Here is a 20,096-nt window from a genome sequence, read left to right on the forward strand (position 1 = left end):
AATGTGTTGGGAGGCTGAATAATCAATCATAGTCATGTCTAGTCCTTGATTTGTTGAGAGGGGATTGTCATCTGTGTTTGAGTTAGCATATTGTGATGAGGATTCAAGTCATGAGTATTAATGAAGATCAGCTGGAGTTTTTCGGGAAGAAATTTGTAACCAGTCACTTTCAAACTTGCTGAAAAGAGTCGTAGTGACAGTAGGCCACTCCAGACTACGGTGAGAATACCAAGAAGTTGACGAGCTGCCATACGGTAGCCACCCCATACTTTTCCAGATATACCAGACTACGGTGCGGTCAGACCGTAGCCTGTCGGACCGCAGCCTATGGTGCCCAGACCGTACTGTTGCCCATTTTTCAGTGCGGTTTGGTTTGTGTGTTGCAAGGAGGCTCATGACAGGAAGTCTACTTACATCTTCATTATGCGTCATACATATCATAATCCAATGGTTTGTGAATTTTTTAATGAATTCTTTTGATGATTTTTTCATGTGTTGCCTTCATTTTGCAGACTTTGAAGGCTTGCAAGTTCTTGAAAGATTACTGGTGCAAACCAGTGCGCAACTACGCTAAGGCTGTGCATATTATCCAGCTTTGATAGGAGATCTCAATCCATGGATATTTGGCTGGCAAATCCCCAAAGTCTGAACTTCACAGTGGCAAAGAAGGCAAGTCTTACATCTCTCAAGTTAATGTGCATTGCTAAGTGTTTGTTCAAAACTCTCTTTACTAATGTGTTGGGCATCAATGGGTGTATTCCATGTCTGTAGCAAGTGGCCCCAAGACTATCAGAGTTGGTGTGTCCTTGACCACACCTGCTGCTACAAGGATGACCGAGGGGGGTAGGGAGTGATCACAACGGTAAGGTTTCAACTTATCTCACTTTTTCAGCAGGGCCAGTGAGGGTTTTATTAGCAAGGTCAGCAGATATCCCACACTGTTGACAAGTGGAAACAACCAACTCCTGGGTGCATCACTAGCTAGGTGTGTGAGCGTGTATTCCACATAGTGTTGAACATCACCCCCAACTAATCAAAATGTATGGTTAGTTCACCCATGGTTTTGTCCAGTAGCAAAGGCAGTGCATTACACTCTTCAAATGCTGAAGATGAAGTAGAATTAGCTTCCTACATGCAGCAAATCTTAACAATACCTTCCACTGAAGCTGGAAAAGCTGTTGCCCCGGGAAACAACAAACAGCCACACATAAGATCTTAATCATTACATCCAATTGTTGTGTTTTCTTTTTCCTCCACCATCACATTGTTTTGTCTCTGCTCAAAGCAAACATCACATTGAAAGGTAAATTAGGTGTGTTATCATATGTTGTTTCCCAGGACAGTCTATTGCTCACCCTTTCTTTCTACTGGCACCCTTTCTTGGAAATACTCCTCATTCCCATCTACTCATTAATTCCTTTGCTGATATTGGAAGTATTCTTTTCAAGTTGTAAAATAAAGAGGTTGAAACCTTCAAAGCAAATCTACTCACCTTCCCAACAATACCCTGTATACCCTGTCAATTCTGGCGCTCATTTTGCTTCCCATCTTTCTGGCCGGGTTGCTACAGACCCACATTCATGTTGGCATTCTTCATGGCTAATCATTTGTTGTAGCAGATGCCAAGACAAGATCACGTTCATTTCTACAAGCTTGTCAGGAAGAGTTCACACCTGCTGTCCATGTAACAGCAGTACAGTTTTTGAGGGCCGGGTGCTGATGCATTGTTTATGGAACACCCACTTAATTGAGACTGTTTCTGGTGGAATTCAGTCCAGTTGCCAGTGCCATGCTCAATGTCTTGCGGCAGTATGGGTTCTTACAGAACTTCCCAGGGGCACATATACCATATCATGTGGGCAATGAGGGCAAGATGCCATTCTGAAGTGCCGCCTATCATCTTTGATATTGTTTGCCTTCAACCACCAAATGATGTTTGCCATTTACTCAGGGAGTGGGAATTTTCTGCTTGAAGTACCAGTAGGTCACCAATGTCTGTGCTTGCCTTGGAGAACTTGTGGTGCCCCCTAGACAGCCACCTTGTGAAAGTGCACAAATGGAAGTAAACTTGGTCAGCCCACTGATCCCAATAGATACAGAGGCAAGGCTTGTCTCATCTTTTGGCATAAACATTTCAAATTTGTCTTTGAAGTTTTCAGATTGTATGGGACTGTCTCAACATATGATACAAGCTGTGGTGCAGATGAAGAAAATTAAAAGGTTGAGCCTTGTCAGACGTTATTGGCCAAAAGACCCGACAATAGACTCACTTGGACTTGCAGCCTTACTATTGGTGACTACCACATTGGAGCCCTTGTCACTATCTTTCACACCTTTAGCACCACTGTCCTCAATTGTGGTATCCTTCCAAATTTGAAACATCTTTGGTTCTTTCTCAACAAGGACTGCAACAACGGTCTTGCGCATTTATGCCGCACAAGCAAACAGTCACTCAAGTCATTGAATACAACTGTGAAAGTCCGACCCGCAGACCAATTGGAATTCTAAGGGAACTGCAAGACAACCTTGAAAGTCTTTCCATTGACACACTCCCAAACCATATCTCTCAGTCAACTTCTTACACTACGCCATAATACAAATTTACCGTGGAGTTTAGAAAATTATTTTTATTCACAAGATTCCAGAAAATTTTCTAAACTCCTGAGTTTTGTAAACAAGAGATGTTATAGAAAAGGGGCTTTCCCAATTCATTCCTACAACAAGATTATAAGGCAACATCATAGTTGAGGCAGCAAAAATATTGCGCTACAAGCACTATGACATTTGGTGCCCACACAAAGTCACCAGATCAAGGTTTTGATTTGCTAGGCACCAAGATGCTTTGAAAAGATTACTTTCTTGTCTTTCTCGGACTTGTATAACTGATATTATCTTCTAATGTCACTATAGTTGCTTAGTTCTTACATTGTGAATCTCACAAATTCATACACTCACAGTCAGATATCATATGATGTATATGCAAGAACAAAATGTTCCCATTTTGCCAAAATAGAGGCAATTCTTTATGTCTGTTTATGATCACAATGTTTGGATACAGTAAGGAAACCCCATTGCTCATTGAATTACCAACACAATTAAACAATGGAATATACAAAGCCATACATAGACATAAAAAACATAATGAGAGTAGGAAAAGAACAGAATAGAAATTCAACAGAAGTTACAACCTTACAGTCCTTCCAAAATTGAGACAAGGTTATCCAAAGTGGGGACAGGGTCAATTTCTAGCTGGCTATATGCCAGGGGGTCTTGAGCTTGAAGATTCTCCAGCCACGTTGAGGAGTAACAGTCAACTGGGAGTCCAGGTGGTACTGATAGATTACTGATGGTGGCATTCTGTTGACAAATTCAAGGGCGAGGTGGGCGGTCAGTATGTTTCCTAACTGCTTTTGGGATACTGGCCTTTGTACGGTCCATATATGCGTTGTAACGGGGTGGAGATAGGTACCCACGTTAAGTGATAAGATCCAGTGACCTTAGGGGGGGGAAGCTTGAAATAAGAAGATGAACAAAGGAGGAAAGATCACAGATCTTAGACTTCGAGTAAAGGCTAGTATAGGAATGGTTTAAAAGGGGACGATTGAGTTCTCGGTATGAGGACAAAAGCGTAGATGCTTTTAAGAGGATTCAGATAATAGTCTTTGGTTTGAAAAAGGATTTCAGTAATCGAAGAGAAGCTGAAGTAAAGTGTTATTGCAGAAGTAAAAGGAAATTGATAAAAGATAAGGTGGAGAACTAATATAAGTGTATGAGTTCTCTACTATTCATACAACAAGTAGACATCAAGGTACAAACAACCTATGATGTTGATTACTAAACAAAATGAAATACATGGCACAACTGCCTGGTTAGATAATCGGTCCAGGTATACATGCTATGTGACCAGGACTAGTCATTCCTGAGCGTGGCGTGAGTTCTAGCCTAATGTGGTTATGGCTGAAGGACGCCATTGTGATTGTAGCTAAGGGCCTACGGCCCTGCTACAACTATCCCTCTCTTATTTCAGCGATACTCCTGAATTGCTACCTATTATATTGCATGTAGACAAAAAAGAGAGGAAAGTGGTACCGAGCCAACGAGTTCACGTTTTCTTGAGTTGGAGCCTATTTGAACGTCGCAAAAGTAGAGGGTCCTTCCTAGCTTCAGCGTTGACTGTTTCTTCTACTATGGTTGGGACCGGTGGCGAGGGTGGAGTTTTCTCGGGAGTCAAGGCAGATTCCACTGGAGGAGGCAGGTCATTGCTTGCAAAACAACCCACTGTTTTGATTTTTGACGGGGCAGCTTTTTCTTGCGTTTGAACCAACCGCTTCAACCGAACTTGGAGGGCTTTTAAGACACGAAGGTCTTCTTTAGTGATTTCCTGAAGCAAACGAGGGGGCAACACCCAAGCCTCTCCCACGTTGAGATCACGGATATTCACTGCTTTAAGCCTATTACCCCCTATGGGATGAGGAAAAAGCAATTTCCTATGATCCATAAGGATGTACACATTGTTGCCATCCGACTCCAAGACCTCAAACGGTCCGAACCAATGAGGTTCACCCTTGGTATGGGCCTCGTTACGAAGCTTGACTTTGTCACCAACGGCGTACAAGACAATCTCCGAACGAGACTTACCGGTAGCCTCATGCGGCTCGAATTGGCTATCAAAACGAGCCTTGTTAGCTGCCGCTCGTCGGACCGAAGACTCAGATGCCTCTTGACACATTTCACGAAGTTTTTCTATACGAGCTTCCTGAGAAGCCGGATCACTTCGTAGTTCCTTAGGCCGCAACATAGCCGTGTCGCCTACCAACCTCAGGCTGACTCGGTAAAGGAGCTCAAACAGCGACCAACCTGTGACGGTGCTTTTATTTACTCTTACCGCAAAAAAGGCCTCCGCCAGATACTCTGACCAACGGCTAGGGTCTTTGGATTTGTTGGCTTTAAACAAAGCCTTCTCTAAAATCCCATTCAACCTTTCACATTTTCCCTTGGACCTAGGATGATATCCCGAAGTGTTTATCTTATGGACGTGGCAGCCTGCGTAAAAGGCCATCATTTCCTTGGAGAGGAAATTTTTACCCCTGTCGGACAATATTTCCAACAGGACACCATAGACCTGTATCGGGTCTCTCAACAACGATTCTGTGACATTTGCAGAAGTAGCTGTTTTCATAGGAATAGCAAGTGGCCATCCCGTGCCATGATTGATCATGGTAAGGATCCACTTGTACCCATCTTTGCTTTACGGCAAAGAAATAAAGTCTACCGCCCATCTTTCGAAAGGGCCAACCGGAGGCAGGGGAATCTGCTTAGCTGTCTCCTGAGATTTATCAGGAGAATCATAAATCTGACACTCCGGGCATGATTTGCAATAAGATTCCACATCTTTATAACGGCCCGGCCACCAACCACGGTTCTTCAACAGCGATAGGGTTCCATCCCTTCCCCTATGACCATATCATCGATGCAGTACATCCACGAGCTTGGCTCTTTGGTAGAAAGGTATAAAAGGACTCTTTTCCTGTTTGTTCTCTTTCCAACAGAGGATCTCTTCCTAAGAATCATACAAAAATTTGTGTGAATTTCTGATCCCTGTTTCCATAACCGCAGGAGACACCCAATCAGGTATCTTCCTCAGACTCCTATTATAAGGAATCAACAAGGGCCAGCCCGTAGGATCTTGGAGGCCTTTAGCGCAGTCCTGAATCAATAAGATTTCATGGTCACTCCGGCGGCTGAGGGCATCCGGAACAATATTGGTGGACCCAACTTTATACTCCACCTTGATTGTCATCTCTCCAAATTCCTCGATCCATCTAAGGAGACGACGAGTGGGGAGGGCTTGCTTATGCAAGTATGTGAGGGTCACATGATCAGTGCGAACGACCGTGTCTTGGACTGCTCCTGCGACCTAGTTCCGCCATTTACGCCAGGCGTGAATGATAGCCAAAAGCTCACGCTCTTGAGCTGGGTAGTTTCTTTGAGCCTTATTTAACTTGGAAGACTCAAAAGCAACCGGATGTTCCTTACAATCATCCCCAACCTGAAGCAATACTGCGCCCAGTGCGTAGTCACTCGCATCGGCTTCAATGATGTAAGGTTTCCCGTGATCTGGACTAATCAAAATGGGGGGTTCTAGCAAAGCCTGTTTGAGAAGGACAAAAGCCTTTTCATGCTTGGCAGTCCAGAGCACTTTGGATTTCTTTGTAACATTTCCCTCGGTTAGTGCATATAGGGGAGATGCTATCTTGGAAAAACCCTAGACAAAACGGCAATAATATCCCGTCAATCCTAAAAAGGAGCGGACTTCCGTGACATTTGACGGCCTGGGCCATGCTTGGATAGCCTCTAATTTGTCTTTCATTGGACGAATCCCCGAGGCCGAAACAACATGGCCGACGAATTGGATTTTGTCCGCAAACAATTCTGATTTGGCACCACTGACTTTTAAGTCATTCTGTGCCAGAGCATCCAAGACGAGACGTACGTGTTCCTCGTGCTCCTTGTCCGTCTTTGAATAAACAAGTATATCATCCATGTATACTTGTCCAAACTTGTCCAAGAACTGACGTAGCACATTGCTCATCATTCGTTGAAAAGTGCTTGGGGCATTTACTAGCCCAAAAGGCATTACAAGCCATTTGTAATGTCCGTACCTAGTGCTAAAAGCAGTCTTTGGTACATGATCAGGGGAAATCTTCATCTGGTGGAAGCCCTGTTGGAGATCAAATTTGGAGTAACGCCTTGACCTGTGTAACTGGTCGAAGCAATCCTGAATAAGAGGGAGAGGATGCCTGTCCCTCTTTGTGACGGCATTGATGGCATGGTAATCAACACAAAACCCAAGTTTCCCAGATGCGTTCTTTGCAAAAAGGACGGGTGAGGACCAAGGTGAGGTTGATGGTTGTATGAATCCATTCTTTTCCAGCGTCTCTAACTTCTTCTGAAGTTCTGTAAGCAATAAGGGCGACATAAGCCTCACAGCTTGCGCGATGGGTTTAGCATCACCAGTGTCTATCAAATGTTGTACAATATGCTCTTTCTTGGGAGTGGATGTAATATCATCAAAAAGTGATTGATAATCAGAGACGACCTTTGTCGCCACCTTGTGCAGCGCCGGGTCAGAAGTAGAGATTTTGGGTAGGGTACTAGGAACATCTTCCCTTGGGCCCTGGACCTCGTCTGCCAAACTGACCGTCTCTTTAGTATGCACTATCCATGATTCGACATTTTGATTTCGGCAGAATTGTCAAAATTGGGATCTTGTACACGGGGCATCATCTACATCTAGATGTCCCTCCCTGTCTATAACATGGAGTGTTTCGGAAGGACTTGAAATGGCTGCTGGTCTGAATGACTGTTGCATGCCTTCTGTATTCCAAAGCACCCATGTTCCCGTAGTCCAATCTGTGGACTCAGCGTATTTGGAGATCCAAACCATCCCAAGGATCAGATTGAAAGACGCTAACGGTGCCACACGGAGCTCGTGACTAATGGAAATGATTCCAAAGTCAACCTCCACTGTGGCTAAGTGGTTACACTATACAGTTTACCCCACACACCATAAACTAATGGTCTTTTTGGGTTTCGCCTGGTTATAGTCTGACGCTCATCAACATAAACTTGAGAAACATAAGATTGTCTCGCCCCCGTATCCAGCAGGATCCTGGTTGAGACATTGTTCAGTGTCAGAACGAAATCAACACGGGGAGACCCTGAGTCATCTTCAATAGTTGCCAAACTATCCCGAAAGCGATCCAGGATAGTTCCAATTAGCAATTTATCGGGCTCACTGGCCGGTGAGGATGCGTTTGCATGCTCAATTGTTAGGCAACAAGACTCCTTACAAGGAGCGCTCGGCAGGTAGTCGTATAACCTGGGAGCTTTAATCGGTGGTACTGACTCTTTTATAGAGTTAACACTCATGACCTCCGAAGGGACATCCCGCTCATTGGACTGCTCTGTACAAAGTATAGCCTTGTCAAAAGGCTGGGTAGGAACATGCTCCTCTGAAGAGGTCACGATGACCTCCGGCTCAACAGTAACATCAGAATAATCCGAAGATTCATTACGACAAGCGGTAAAGACAGTATTTGATGAAACAGACAGACGAGGCAATACAATTTGAGCTAATAATGCATTCCCTAAGCTTTTGACTCCCCGGAGCCACTGGCAACAGCAGAAGAAGAAGAATGGTTACCTTTAGCCTTCTCAAAATAGTTGATAGTGCGCGGAGTAGGTTTAACAGGACAAGTCAGGTTGTCCATGGTCCCAAAGGTATGGCCCTTCTTGTTGCAATTGTAACAGATAAGATCAGACTTGTTTCGGCTATCCGGTGACTTTCTCTTGTTATTTTGTGGCTTGTTGTTCAACAATGCAGCCGACGCAGTTACAACAGCATTGACAGAGTTATTCTCTGAGCAAAAAGAATTGTTGCAGTCCGTAGCACACAAAACCAATTGAGTGAAATTCATCGGTTTTCCGGCACGGGCGTCTTGTTCGATCTCGCTTTGGCAGTATCGTTGGAGAGCAGGGGGCAACTTGCTGAGAAAGACCGTACTTTCTTGGTAGTGGAACCCCAAATGTGCAGCATCGTTCTGAAGTACTCGGAAACGGGCGACTGCATCGGAAACCTTTTTGCTAGGTCAAAATTTGAAATTGTCAAAATGCTCTTGCATATTGATAAGGGATAGCGAACTAGGAAAAGATTCAATCAAGAAGGTTTCGAGATCCTCGGAGCTTCGAGGTTGACTGGTGGAGCCAATAACTTGATTAAGCTCGGTTAAAGCGGCGCCATCAAGGAATTGAAATGCTATGAGGTGCCATACTGACTTGTCCACATTGAGTAGCATCAAAGCTTGGGAGAGATTTGCGAACCACAGATGAGCGTTGAAGGAACTAGTTGCGTCGAATTTGTCAAACTTTTGGGTGACGAGGGTCTTGCAGATCTTGTGGTAGTCCTTATCCCAAGGCACTCCTTCTTCAGGGGCTTGAGAATATCAAGACGAGTTATGTACAACCGCTCGACTCCCACTCCTTACCCCTGGATCGACAGAGTCACAAACGTTAACGATTCATACATTTCGATGAGAAAACCCGGATGGTTGTCGAGCTGTGACGGTGTTGTCGGACAAGGTGACACTCTGCACACCCTGGGCTAAGCGAATCCTATCCGCATCCCTGGTGGCTTGCCACTGACGAAATTCTTCTATAGCCACCGGGTCGGTCAGAGTGACTGGTAATGTAGGTTTGACTTCCTGCAGGAGAACATCGTCGTTCTCGGCTCCCGAGGAAGAGGAGTCGACAGCCTCTCGAATTCGACCATGATAGCCGGTGAGAGGATAACCCTGAGTTGTTGCCGATGCGGTGGTGTCTTGCAACGGAGCTTTTCCCTTATCCAAGACATCTTTGTCGACAGAAGCTGCCCCAGCTGAAGCCGCCATTGACTTTGCAGGGGCTCCTGAGACTGACGGCGGAATGGTCCCTACCAGAGTCAAAGGGAGAGATTTGGGTGTGGCCTTGCTTTTGTAGCTCGTAGGGGAATCAGGTTGTTCCCCTTGGTAGAAACCATCGCGGTTTCGTCCCAACAGCGAATGAGAGAATTTGGGGATCTTGAACAACTTTCCCAACTTGAATCAACGGAGTGTCTTAAAGTAGTCCACTTGCTTTGCGCTGAAGGCGTCAAATTGCTCTTGGGTGAACTTGAACATGCCGTCTGATTTGTCCAAAGTGTCTGGCTTTGGTAATTGAGCTTTCAAGGCCGAGATTTTATGCTGTCGAAGATTTATCTGAGCTAAGACTGGGTTTTGACCTTGAGTGTTTGAAGAACTAGACATGGTGTTGTATGACTAGCAATACAAAATCAACTGACATAAGTTACTTGAACTTCCTCTTTTTCTAATATAATCTTAAAACAGCGCTTCAGAAAAAAATGTCTTGTGCTCACTTGAATATAAAAGGATTCTTTATAAAAATTTGACCTGTTTTTTTCGTAAAACGTTTTCTATAACAAGCTTGCTATTGAGAAGTTTTCTGAAGATCTGAATAACAGACTGTTTTTTTAGAAAATTTTTCAAAAGGAAACCAATTTATAAATGAGGACGTCAGATGGGATCAATTTCGAAAGAAAGAGGAAGCTCTCGCTACCAGTGTAACGGGGCGGAGATAGGTACCCACGTTAAGTGATAAGATCCAGTGACCTTAGGGGGGGAAGCTTGAAATAAGAAGATAAACGAAGAAGGAAAGATCACAGATCTTAGACTTTGAGTAAAGGCTAGTATAGGAATGGTTTAAAAGGGGACAATTGAGTTCTTGGTATGAGGACAAAAGCGTAGATGCTTTTAAGAGGATTCGGATAATAGTCTTTGGTTTGAAAAAGGATTTCAGTAATTGAAGAGAAGCTGAAGTAAAGTGTTATTGCAGAAGTAAAAGTAAATTGATAAAAGATAAGGTTGAGAACTAATACAAGTGTATGAGTTCTCTACTATTTATACAACAAGTAGACATCAAGGTACAAACAACCTATGATGTCAATTACTAAACAAAATGAAATACATGGCACAACTGCCTGGTTAGATAATCGGTCCAGGTATACATGCTACATGACCAGGACTAGTCATTCCTGAGCGTGGCGTGAGTTCTAGCCTAATGTGGTTATGGCTGAAGGACGCCATTGTGATTGTAGCTAAGGGCCTACGGCCCTGCTACATCGTCAAGAAGGATACACGCGTACCTCAACTTTTCGCTGCGCCATTGGAGGATGCGGACCACGCAAGGTTGACCGTGTTTTTGTTGACCTTCAACGCTTCCTTTGGGATCCGTCTTGTCATCACTACAGGCGTTTTCCAAGATTTGTGAAAGCTGGAGTAACTGGTGTGCTTTGAAGAAAATCACCCTCTCTCTTGATTTCCTTAGCTGTGGTGCAATGTGTTAGATCCTGAAAAATGCATTGGAAGGAACATCCAGAAGGATCACTCACCGTGGCAATTCTGGAGCTCTGTCGGATTTTCTTTTGTGATTTCTCCAATCGTATGGGGTCCCAAGATTGCAAACAATATCTATGAAAAGATCAACCAACTGTCAGCCAAATTATTTAGTTATGGAAGAGTATGTTGGGATAGTCCTACCTTTTAGCAAGTGATCGAGCATAGGTATCCAATGACTTCTTGATGAAAGTGTCATGTTCTCCACCGACTGAAACATATTACATCATGTGAAAACCGTTATGTAAAAGTTTCACTATATAAATCCTACTGGAGCAGTCAAGGAAAGGTGCTTCTTCTTCACCTTTCCTTTGTCTCTTTCTCTGACTGTTCCAGGTAGGATTTCTCTCTGTTTTCTGTTTCTCTGTTTTTTGTCTGATTTAGTCCGTGAAATTTACACACCTTTCCTTTGTCTCTTTCTCTGACTGTTCCAGAGCTCAAGAGAGTATGCAGAGAGACACATACCTTTTAGCAAGTGATTGAGCATAGGTATCCAATGACTTCTTGATGAAAGTGTCATGTTCTCCACCGACTGCAACTCCGTGGTACTCACCACACTCAACCAACTTGTAGAATATCTTCAAGCAGGTATTCCATAGCCACTTGTTGTCTTTTGAAGATACACTTTTTGAAAAGTCTGGTTGGAAACTTGAAATCACTGCGGTCTTGAGCATGGTGTGCATGACGTTCAGCTGCGGCGGGGTGGCATCCTGATGACCGGCTCTGTCCTTGTATGGGAAGCAGGGGTCACCCGTTTCATTGATGGCAGAAGCACCAGGGTCTTTGGTTGAGTTGGGTGTATTGTTGGGTGTCGGAATAGGGTCGGGCAGTTGCGAGCCATCTGCAATCCCTATCAAAGTATCGATGTGAAATCGGATACAATCCTATCAGGTCAGGAAGCTCAAACTGTCAGTCCTATGTAATGTCTTGAGTTGTGCGATGTTTAATCCAGGAGCTTACTGCGGTTCTACCGCCACGTCTCTTTGATGGAGGTGTGATGTTGTTGCTAGACGCTCCCACAAGCTTATGTACCAAATGAGTCAACATCTTCACCTTGCCTTTGAGTAATTGAACCTTCTTATTAGTTTGGATCAAGAGGATGTGTAGAGTTTGATTGTCTGGAGCGTTCGTGTTGATGTTACTCGAGCTTTACAATTCGTATATGTACGGATAAAGTGAGTATCTTTGATTGCATACAAGTTTACCCCAGGGTGTATACAATGTATGAAACAACGTACCTTTTATCCTGGTTGTGTTGTTTGGGTTCAGGTGAGTGGGCAGGTAAAGAGTTTTGTGATTGGTGCACCATAGGTCAAGGGGGGTTAGAATCTGCCTGTCTGATGTGATCTAAATCGGAGTCTTCTGGATCTCCGTTGTCTGGATCTTTGTCTTTGGGATTCCAATCAGAATGTGATGAAGGTGGATTCTTCGCTTGACCCTTGCCTTTGATATCAGGTTTTTTCAAAGGGGAAGAGGTGGAGGAGAGGACAGTTGGGCGTGGCTGAGGGTACAAAAGCCGGCGATGTTCAAGGCTTGGAAGGAATGGGCTGGATCAATCACCTTCAGGTGTGCCTGTGCTCGCATTGTGTATCTGGCCTGTGTTTGATGTTGCTGCAAACATGAATAACATTGTCAATCACTGGCCAACATCATACACATATGGATTGGTCAAAACTCACAGGCATGATTGTGAATAGAGACATGCCTCTCTGCTGGCGTCACGGCAAAAGTAAAAGATGAGCTGACGGTTGGTGGATTAACCGCTTTTGGTGACCCGCAAGGGATAATGACTATGTAAAACATGATATCAGCTGAATATAAGGACTCTTGTATACTAGTTTTGAACAGGACTTACTCAATTTGGCATATGTATGACAGTTCTTCAATAGATCATCCCTTGAAAACCCACTAGTATCAAGCCCAACATCCCTTAACATCTCAATCAGCTGGTTGTTGTCATATTTGCTGTATTCGGTGTTGATATCTGAAATGTCGTTGATTCTGGTGAAGCATTGTCTTTGACCACAGGCTTTTTTTTCAAATTGCGTCTAGCGGGAATTGATTGGTGTGAAAGTCGGGGCCTTTTGGGTTTGACTTGCTTTGACTCTAGCAGATCAAGCAACCTTTCACGAGTTGTTTTGGGACCAACGGACACCCCCGTTTCCTCAACTGTGTCGATGTTGGGAGCTATATTCAAAAAAACTTCAGTTGAAAAGAAGAGGATTGACATTCATCAGAGAAACTTACAAGGTTGGGATTCCGAAATTTTTTGCTTGACTGGCCTGGTTCTAATAACACCATCCGGGATTTGAGCTAGAGGATTAGTCAGATCTGGACGTTGACTCCGGAGAACACGGCCTTGAATGGTAGACTTATTCTTTTTTGGTCGCATGAGCAATTGATTTACGAAGATTTAAGGGGTACTTCATAAAAGATGTGAGCAAGAACTATGAGGAGCAAAGTCTTTTTATAAGTTGAAAGTTAAAAAAAGGCTGTTGCTATTTGCAGCCCACATGAAATCCATGTAGGCGCTGTCCAAATTACGCATACACGGTTGTTTTCCGCCAAAAAGCGCCTACATTTATGATGTAGGCGCTCTTTCCTTTGCCAAATGCCGCCTACAGGCTGAAAAACCAATGTAGGCGTCATCTGGGTACGCCTACATTCTAAAAAGAAAATGTAGGCGCTTTTTTGAGCGCCTACATTGTTTTTTCCATGTAGGCGCTTAAGTTAGTTATAAGGGTCTTATACACGTGTGAATACAAATCTATAAGGGTGCTTGTATTAATACACAAGGGTGTTGGTATTAAAATATGTAGGCGCACATAAAGTACGCCTACAGTCAAAAAAAAAGATGTAGGTGCATTTTTGTGACACCTACAAAATGTAGGCGCTTCAAATTTACGCCTACATTTTATTTTTAGAATGTAGGCGTACACAAATGACGCCTACATTGGTTCTTCAGCCTGTAGGCGTCGTTTGAAAAAGGAAAAAGTGCCTACATCATAAATGTAGGCGCTTTTTTGTGGGAAACCTTCATGTAGGTGCTGTTTTGGCAGCGCCTACATGGATTTTGTGTGGGCTGCGAATAGCAAGGGCCTAAAAAAATTGGAAGAAAGTCAAGACCAGAAGGTAAAACAAGCTGATTCAAGACTATAAAAGTATAAGAAAAGGTTAAGATTTATCCATATCATGAGTAGAGGGAGACAAAGATGATATGTTGACATCTTCTCTTGATGTCAATTTATCATAACAATGGACCTCAGCGTCGTATATCTCAACAATGGCAATGAAAGTGGGAAGCATGCCATGAGTGATGCTACGCTGCAGATTGTCTGACATGGCTTTGTTGCTTTCGGCCTTTGATTATCTTCGTAGCAATACATGGAATTGCAAAACTCGTGGAAGACATACTCTGGTTACCAATGACGATTGATATGAGTGCCTTAGTGTTCCCTTACAATTACTACTGTTAGTCAAATTCCAGTTTGTCAGTCAAGTCAGATCAATGATGACCCTGCAATAGTGGGTTGTCAACGTGAACTTGGTCGAATTTTATGACTATAGTGCCAAAGTTGCAAGTCTCATTGTTAAGGACTAACTTGAGAGTGTTCCAACTTATATAATCATTTTCATTTTCACTCATAGATCGCAAGAGAGTTTCAAGCAATTTATGGGTATTTGTTGGATCCATCATTGCTTTGGGAGAGAACTGACAAAGATGCCTTAATTGATAATCACATATAAGAAAGTAAAAGGATGTGATTACATATATGATATTGTATACCCTACAAAACAGTCATCTTTTCTCCAGTTGAGCTCATTTGGGTGCCATGATCAGAGCCTGCAGTCTCATCAATTGCTAGCAAGAGCCTCTTGATTGGCTCTGATAGATCTATTAGGGCCATAACTATCAGTCTCCCCCTTAATACCCCCACACGCAGCTACAAGTTTCTCAAATATTTTTCCATGACCCGCGATCCTGGAAGCAACGCTCTTCCACTTGATGTTAAATTCACTAATTTGACTTTCAAAAGCACTGACCCCGTCCGCAATGATTTGAACCCCTTGAATAGTGTTGTGCAAAAGATTCAAAATGTGTTTGGCCTTGTGTTCTAAAGAAAAGAAAATTTAGCGGTGATTACATGAACAGTCCAAATATATACCACTTACGATGTTGTTCTTGATCTTCTTCTTGTTGCGGGTTCAGGAGCAACCTCGCAATCTCTTTTTGAATTGATCCAATTATTTTTTCAAACTGAGTAAGTCTTTCTTCAAACTTTTCATCTGTAAAGGAAATTAACAGACCAATACATGGTATAACTCGATTGACACAGGTGGAGAATACTCACATGTTGAAAGTTGATGATTGTGTCGTTGCCTCAACTCAATTTCCACAACATCTGGTTCCTCCGGGTCGACAGACTGCAACATATTGATGATGTTACAAAAAGTCCTGTAGTAACGATATGTTATCAAGCGTATTGGAAAAAAACGGGTTCACTGAGTTCAGACTAATGACAATATCGAGTGGATTGGTATGAAGAGCGAATAACTAAAAGCAGCTACTCACTATAGATCAAGGAAAAGGATCTGGACTAAGAAATAAATCTTTGAGTGTACAATAATGCTGATGTACTCAGAGGGATTGTTTTGTGCGGAATGCTGGACTGAAATTACGGAGCAAGAGACGTACAAATATTTGTAAATTTGCTGTGGTCCACGGGGCATGAGTTGCTTCCTATTATATTAATTAGGGAGTGGGGGTTGGTACAAGGAGATAGACCGTAATTATCATGATACCAAATAATATAACTATTGAAGCCTAATGAGACCATGAGAACTTCAAAACTTGATCTGTGTAAATGAATTCTTTGCTGCGCTTATATGATGAAGTAGAAGGAATGCTGAGGAATTTTGGAGAGAAATAAAGTCAGTCGTTTTGTGTAACTTGAAACAGATTTTGATCAACTGAGACAATGTTACACCGTCTGGTAATGGAACCCACCTTTTAGCTGAATTGAAATGAACAAAAAGTACAATCTTCAAGTGATTTGCTAATTGGCATGTATTTCGATTACATGCCAATTATCAAATTCCTTGATTCTTAATGATGACTTTGATAGATGTAGATCAGATTGATTTGCAAAAATAATCCAATTTAATGGGTTTTGTCTCATGGCATGTATCTCAATTGTTTTCAACTATCAAGTTCTACCATTCTTTCTCAAAGATAAAATCCAATAAACGTAGATTAGGTTGATTCACTGAAAAATGTGATTATCAATCAAGTATTTTTATACAAAGTGTAAATAGAAGATATCAACCTGAAGTAGAATCCAGATGGAGTATAGTTCAAGAGTAGTCAGATCATAATGCCAAGTAAAAAACCATCTAGCTATACAAATGCAAAGAATATAGAGAAATATATAAAGTGAAATGATGAGGATGGATAAAGAATTTCAATTCAAATGAAATTGGAAAAAGTGATTTTGAGTATAAAAGTGGGTGAGATGGTTGCCTGGTGTGAAGCACATCCATGATCCTCTTTGAAATAAGAAGTCTTGGCTGATCATCATGAAAGATGTGTGCGCAGTGATTTTCTATTTGATGTTTTTCACAAATAAAACTAGAGATCAAATATAAAGTGAGATACAAAGACAGAGTCAAAAGATAGTGAATTGAAACTAATGATACAAGCGGGGCCAATCCACAGCGTAAAGTCAAGAGCTACTAGCTATGATTGAAAAATTTTTATATCTGAGAGTAGAGATGATCTCAATTGATCAAGGGAGTCAAAATCATCTCAAAAATTTTTATTTGGATACAGGACTGTCGTTGTTGCATGAATCAGGAATGGGTTGAGAAATTTCATTGTCTTTGCTATCAGATGAACCATATTGATGTGGCTTCCAGCTAAAAGCTTCCTGAAAACTCTGTGATGAGCCTCTATCTTGGTGTGAGGAATATCCAAGTTGTCCTGTAGGTCGCCTCCAGTGATTCAACTTTACCTTCAAGTATGCTTATTTCTCTCTTGGCTTGTTCAAGAAGGCCCGTATGTTGAGAAATTACTTCAGCTGAAAAGAGGGTGTGAGTCAGCCAATTGATGTTTTTAAGTTTGTGTATGAAAACCGAGCTACCGTTTGATTGTGATTGTTGGACTTCTTGAAAAGGACTGTTACTAGCCTTTCTCTTGATGTTCTTGATGGAACTTTCCAGATGAGCCAAGCGTTCCTCCAAAGTTTTCACTGGATGAAAGAGGTTATGGAAAGATAAGTATCAGACAAATGAGGATAGTTTGATTACGTGCAGACCTCTCTGTTCCCTTTGCCGCCTCCTCTTGGAACACATCCACACCGGTTTTCTTGTTGGAGGAAGAATGTGGTTCATCCATTCTGATTACTGAAATGTCTTGCCCAAAGACTGGACATAGCAGAGGTGAATTCAGCATTTACAATGTCAAACAAAGAGAGAGATCAATGACATACCAAGATTTCCCATTTCAAATATCTTGGTATCAAAAAACTGAATGAGATCCAGTTCTTCGGCAGGTTGATCTTGGTTCGTTTTCTCAATGTTTGGTGTAGAGATTGATATCTTTGACTTCGCAGAGTGATTGGCTGTGGAAGTGGTGGCCAAAGGCTTCTTCAATGTTTTTTCAGGGACAATTTTTGTATCAATGATAGGTTCAAACAGATTCATTTCTTTGGGAAGATGATCTTGCTTCGGTTTCTTGATTATTGGTGTGGAGGTGGATCTTTTCACTTGGCCATATGATTGGCGGTGGAAGTGGTGGCCAGAGTTTTTTTTATATTCTTTTCGGGAATGATCGAGGGAACACTTGGCAAAAGGGTATAATTGGAGGCTCCATTCGTATCAACAATGGGTTCAAAGATCACCTGTTTGAGATTCTCGAGCTCCATATTTTCATCCTCATTGCTAAGACTTGAGATTGAAGAGAACTGAGGTGATTGAGGAAGACCACCAAGCCACTCGGAAACACCTGGTTTAAGGTTCCAGCCTGACGAGTTTTGGTGTTTTTGGATCTTGGTTTGTTGATCAACTGCAAATTAAGACATGAGATAGAAAGGTAGGTCTGAGAGCTAAATCAAGTCAGTAAAAATACTTGACAGTTGGCTTACTTTTTGCTCCATTCTCATTTTTGAACCTTCACCGAGTTGACTCGCCTCCACCTCAAACTCCACCTTGATTTGCTTAGAGGAGATATATCCTTATTGAGACAATACAATAAACATGTACTTGATCAATATATTTATGACTTGATAACAAAAGATCGGAAAATGGCTCACCAAGAGAAAGGACACGTTTGTCCAGTTTGGGAACTTCCAAATTGTGGGACGCAGGACGCTTTGACATGCGTTCACCTGTATGGAATTCCTTAACTACCGTGGGAGAGGAAACTCAAAGATTTTCTAGAGTGGGATAAGCGTGATTGGCAAGCGCAGATGAAGGAGCCGCTGGTTCTGACAGGCCAAAGACTGACACCATATAAAAGATAGAAAAATTAAAATGTTGTTGCACGAAGAGCAAAGAACAAGAGCTTTCGGCCTAACTGGAATATGATATAAAAAGGGAGAGGCATTGAACTTACGGTGAGGTTGTACGTCTCTGACAATCTTAGCCACCTCTGCTTTTTTAGCCCCGGATTTGATAGGAGTCATGGGGTGATTGATTCGAAGCCAGTCAAGCATGATCTGTTTGTTGACGGACAGGTTGCTGGGATTTAGTGTGCTTTCTATGCTACATCGACCAGTAGTTTCAGACATGGTAATGATGTTAACGGATGAGATGCAGAAGAATTCAAAGGTAAGATAAGAGAAAGAGTTCCGTAAATCAAGAAAAATGTGTAACAGAAGAAATGGGGTCTCAGCGGCTGAATCAAGCTAAAAGATGATCGAATCTTGAAGGTTTATAGAGGTGTGTCAAACAAGAACGAAAATCGACAAAGACAAAAGTTGTGAAGCAGGAATGAAAGAAAAATCATCAAGTGGTTGACAGTATAAGTAGAGATTTTGCTGTACATATACATACGTATTGCAGGTGCCATTGTGCACATTACTTGCTTAGTGAGCTGAGCTAGGCTGAGCTATTGAGCTTTTCACTGCTCAAAAGAACCAGAGATTCCTTTTCTTTCCTTTCTAACTAATAAAACTACGACTTTCTGCAACGGTTGCTTAATTTAAGCTCTGATTCTGCTCCTCAGTTGACTACTTCTCCTTCCTTCCATGCCACGCTTTCAGACTGGCCCCAAGCCCTGACAGCCAAATTGGACCAACCCTGATGCCTATTAACACACGGCGTCCCAAAGCAACACACAAGCCTATCCCCATCCCATCTGCTTCCTCACCTTCCTGACCAAGGCCTAAGCCATCCATCTCCCTTGCGACTCCGAGTGCCAATCAACCACTACCACACCAACAATTCAACTCCATAGCCTGCTTCCTCTTCGCGACAGCCAATTCTCAGTGCCAAGGCCTTACTGTGTATAAACACAAACAGATACCAGATGTGATGCTTAGAGCAGGTGCGTTGTTTGCTCAATCCTTAGCTATGATCATAACAAAATCATTCATGAGAACTTCACCCTGCTCTTGCAACCAATACTCATCAAGAAACACCACTTTTTTAAACAAAATCAATTTGGGCAACAAACCTTTGACCTATGACAAATCCCTAAAAGACAATCAATTGTAGAAGAAGTTTCAAATTCCAAATTACAACCATCAAAAAACAATAAACGGAATCAAATATTTTTTAGGAATTGAAACTTCCCAAAGCATCAAATGATTTTTTCAAATCTTTTGTCAATTTTATCAAAATGAAATAAGATTGTTTTCTAAGGGTTGATATATCACTCGATTTATGCTTGTGCTGTGATGACCCGTATTGCTGTTTGCTTCACTGCAGTGGCATGCGGTTGATTTCAATGGGTATCAGAGCTAACATATCTATCTAACAGGCATTTGCGTTCCAATTGGATTACCACCTCTCATGGTTTTTGTTATAACAATCTTCAACGAAGAAACCGCGATAACAATTTCCTTGGATCGAGTTTTACCCAGCAACGAGTCTGATCATTGGGACCTT

At 42.3% G+C, this 20,096-nt stretch overlaps 6 protein-coding genes across 6 annotated transcripts; all 6 read right to left on the reverse strand.

Annotated features, from left to right (window-relative positions):
- Nucleotides 1-1,947: 1,947 nt before the first annotated feature.
- MELLADRAFT_107050 (uncharacterized protein) lies at nt 1,948-2,382 on the reverse strand (the record flags this gene model as incomplete). Its single annotated transcript, XM_007410684.1, has 2 exons — nt 1,948-2,144; nt 2,271-2,382. The coding sequence occupies 2 exons, from the start codon at nt 2,380-2,382 to the stop codon at nt 1,948-1,950; spliced, it is 309 nt and encodes a 102-aa protein (XP_007410746.1).
- A 1,720-nt stretch (nt 2,383-4,102) lies between these two features.
- On the reverse strand, nt 4,103-4,798 carry MELLADRAFT_107051 (uncharacterized protein; the record flags this gene model as incomplete). The annotated part of the gene is made up of 1 exon (XM_007410683.1): nt 4,103-4,798. One exon carries the CDS (start codon nt 4,796-4,798, stop codon nt 4,103-4,105), a length of 696 nt encoding a protein of 231 aa, XP_007410745.1.
- Nucleotides 4,799-8,150: 3,352 nt separating this feature from the next.
- MELLADRAFT_63660 (uncharacterized protein) lies at nt 8,151-9,842 on the reverse strand (the record flags this gene model as incomplete). The annotated part of the gene is made up of 4 exons (XM_007410682.1): nt 8,151-8,646; nt 8,839-8,995; nt 9,158-9,635; nt 9,669-9,842. The coding sequence occupies 4 exons, from the start codon at nt 9,840-9,842 to the stop codon at nt 8,151-8,153; spliced, it is 1,305 nt and encodes a 434-aa protein (XP_007410744.1).
- Nucleotides 9,843-14,843: 5,001 nt separating this feature from the next.
- On the reverse strand, nt 14,844-15,422 carry MELLADRAFT_63661 (uncharacterized protein; the record flags this gene model as incomplete). Its single annotated transcript, XM_007410681.1, has 3 exons — nt 14,844-15,103; nt 15,162-15,275; nt 15,341-15,422. The coding sequence occupies 3 exons, from the start codon at nt 15,420-15,422 to the stop codon at nt 14,844-14,846; spliced, it is 456 nt and encodes a 151-aa protein (XP_007410743.1).
- Nucleotides 15,423-16,937: 1,515 nt separating this feature from the next.
- MELLADRAFT_63662 (uncharacterized protein) lies at nt 16,938-17,690 on the reverse strand (the record flags this gene model as incomplete). The annotated part of the gene is made up of 3 exons (XM_007410680.1): nt 16,938-17,236; nt 17,295-17,411; nt 17,477-17,690. The coding sequence occupies 3 exons, from the start codon at nt 17,688-17,690 to the stop codon at nt 16,938-16,940; spliced, it is 630 nt and encodes a 209-aa protein (XP_007410742.1).
- A 368-nt stretch (nt 17,691-18,058) lies between these two features.
- On the reverse strand, nt 18,059-18,775 carry MELLADRAFT_63663 (uncharacterized protein; the record flags this gene model as incomplete). The annotated part of the gene is made up of 4 exons (XM_007410679.1): nt 18,059-18,091; nt 18,131-18,219; nt 18,299-18,373; nt 18,601-18,775. The coding sequence occupies 4 exons, from the start codon at nt 18,773-18,775 to the stop codon at nt 18,059-18,061; spliced, it is 372 nt and encodes a 123-aa protein (XP_007410741.1).
- Between the last annotated feature and the right edge of the window lie 1,321 nt (nt 18,776-20,096).

The sequence above is a fragment of the Melampsora larici-populina genome, assembly GCF_000204055.1.
Source record: "Melampsora larici-populina 98AG31 unplaced genomic scaffold MELLAscaffold_21, whole genome shotgun sequence".
NCBI lineage: Eukaryota > Fungi > Basidiomycota > Pucciniomycetes > Pucciniales > Melampsoraceae > Melampsora > Melampsora laricis-populina.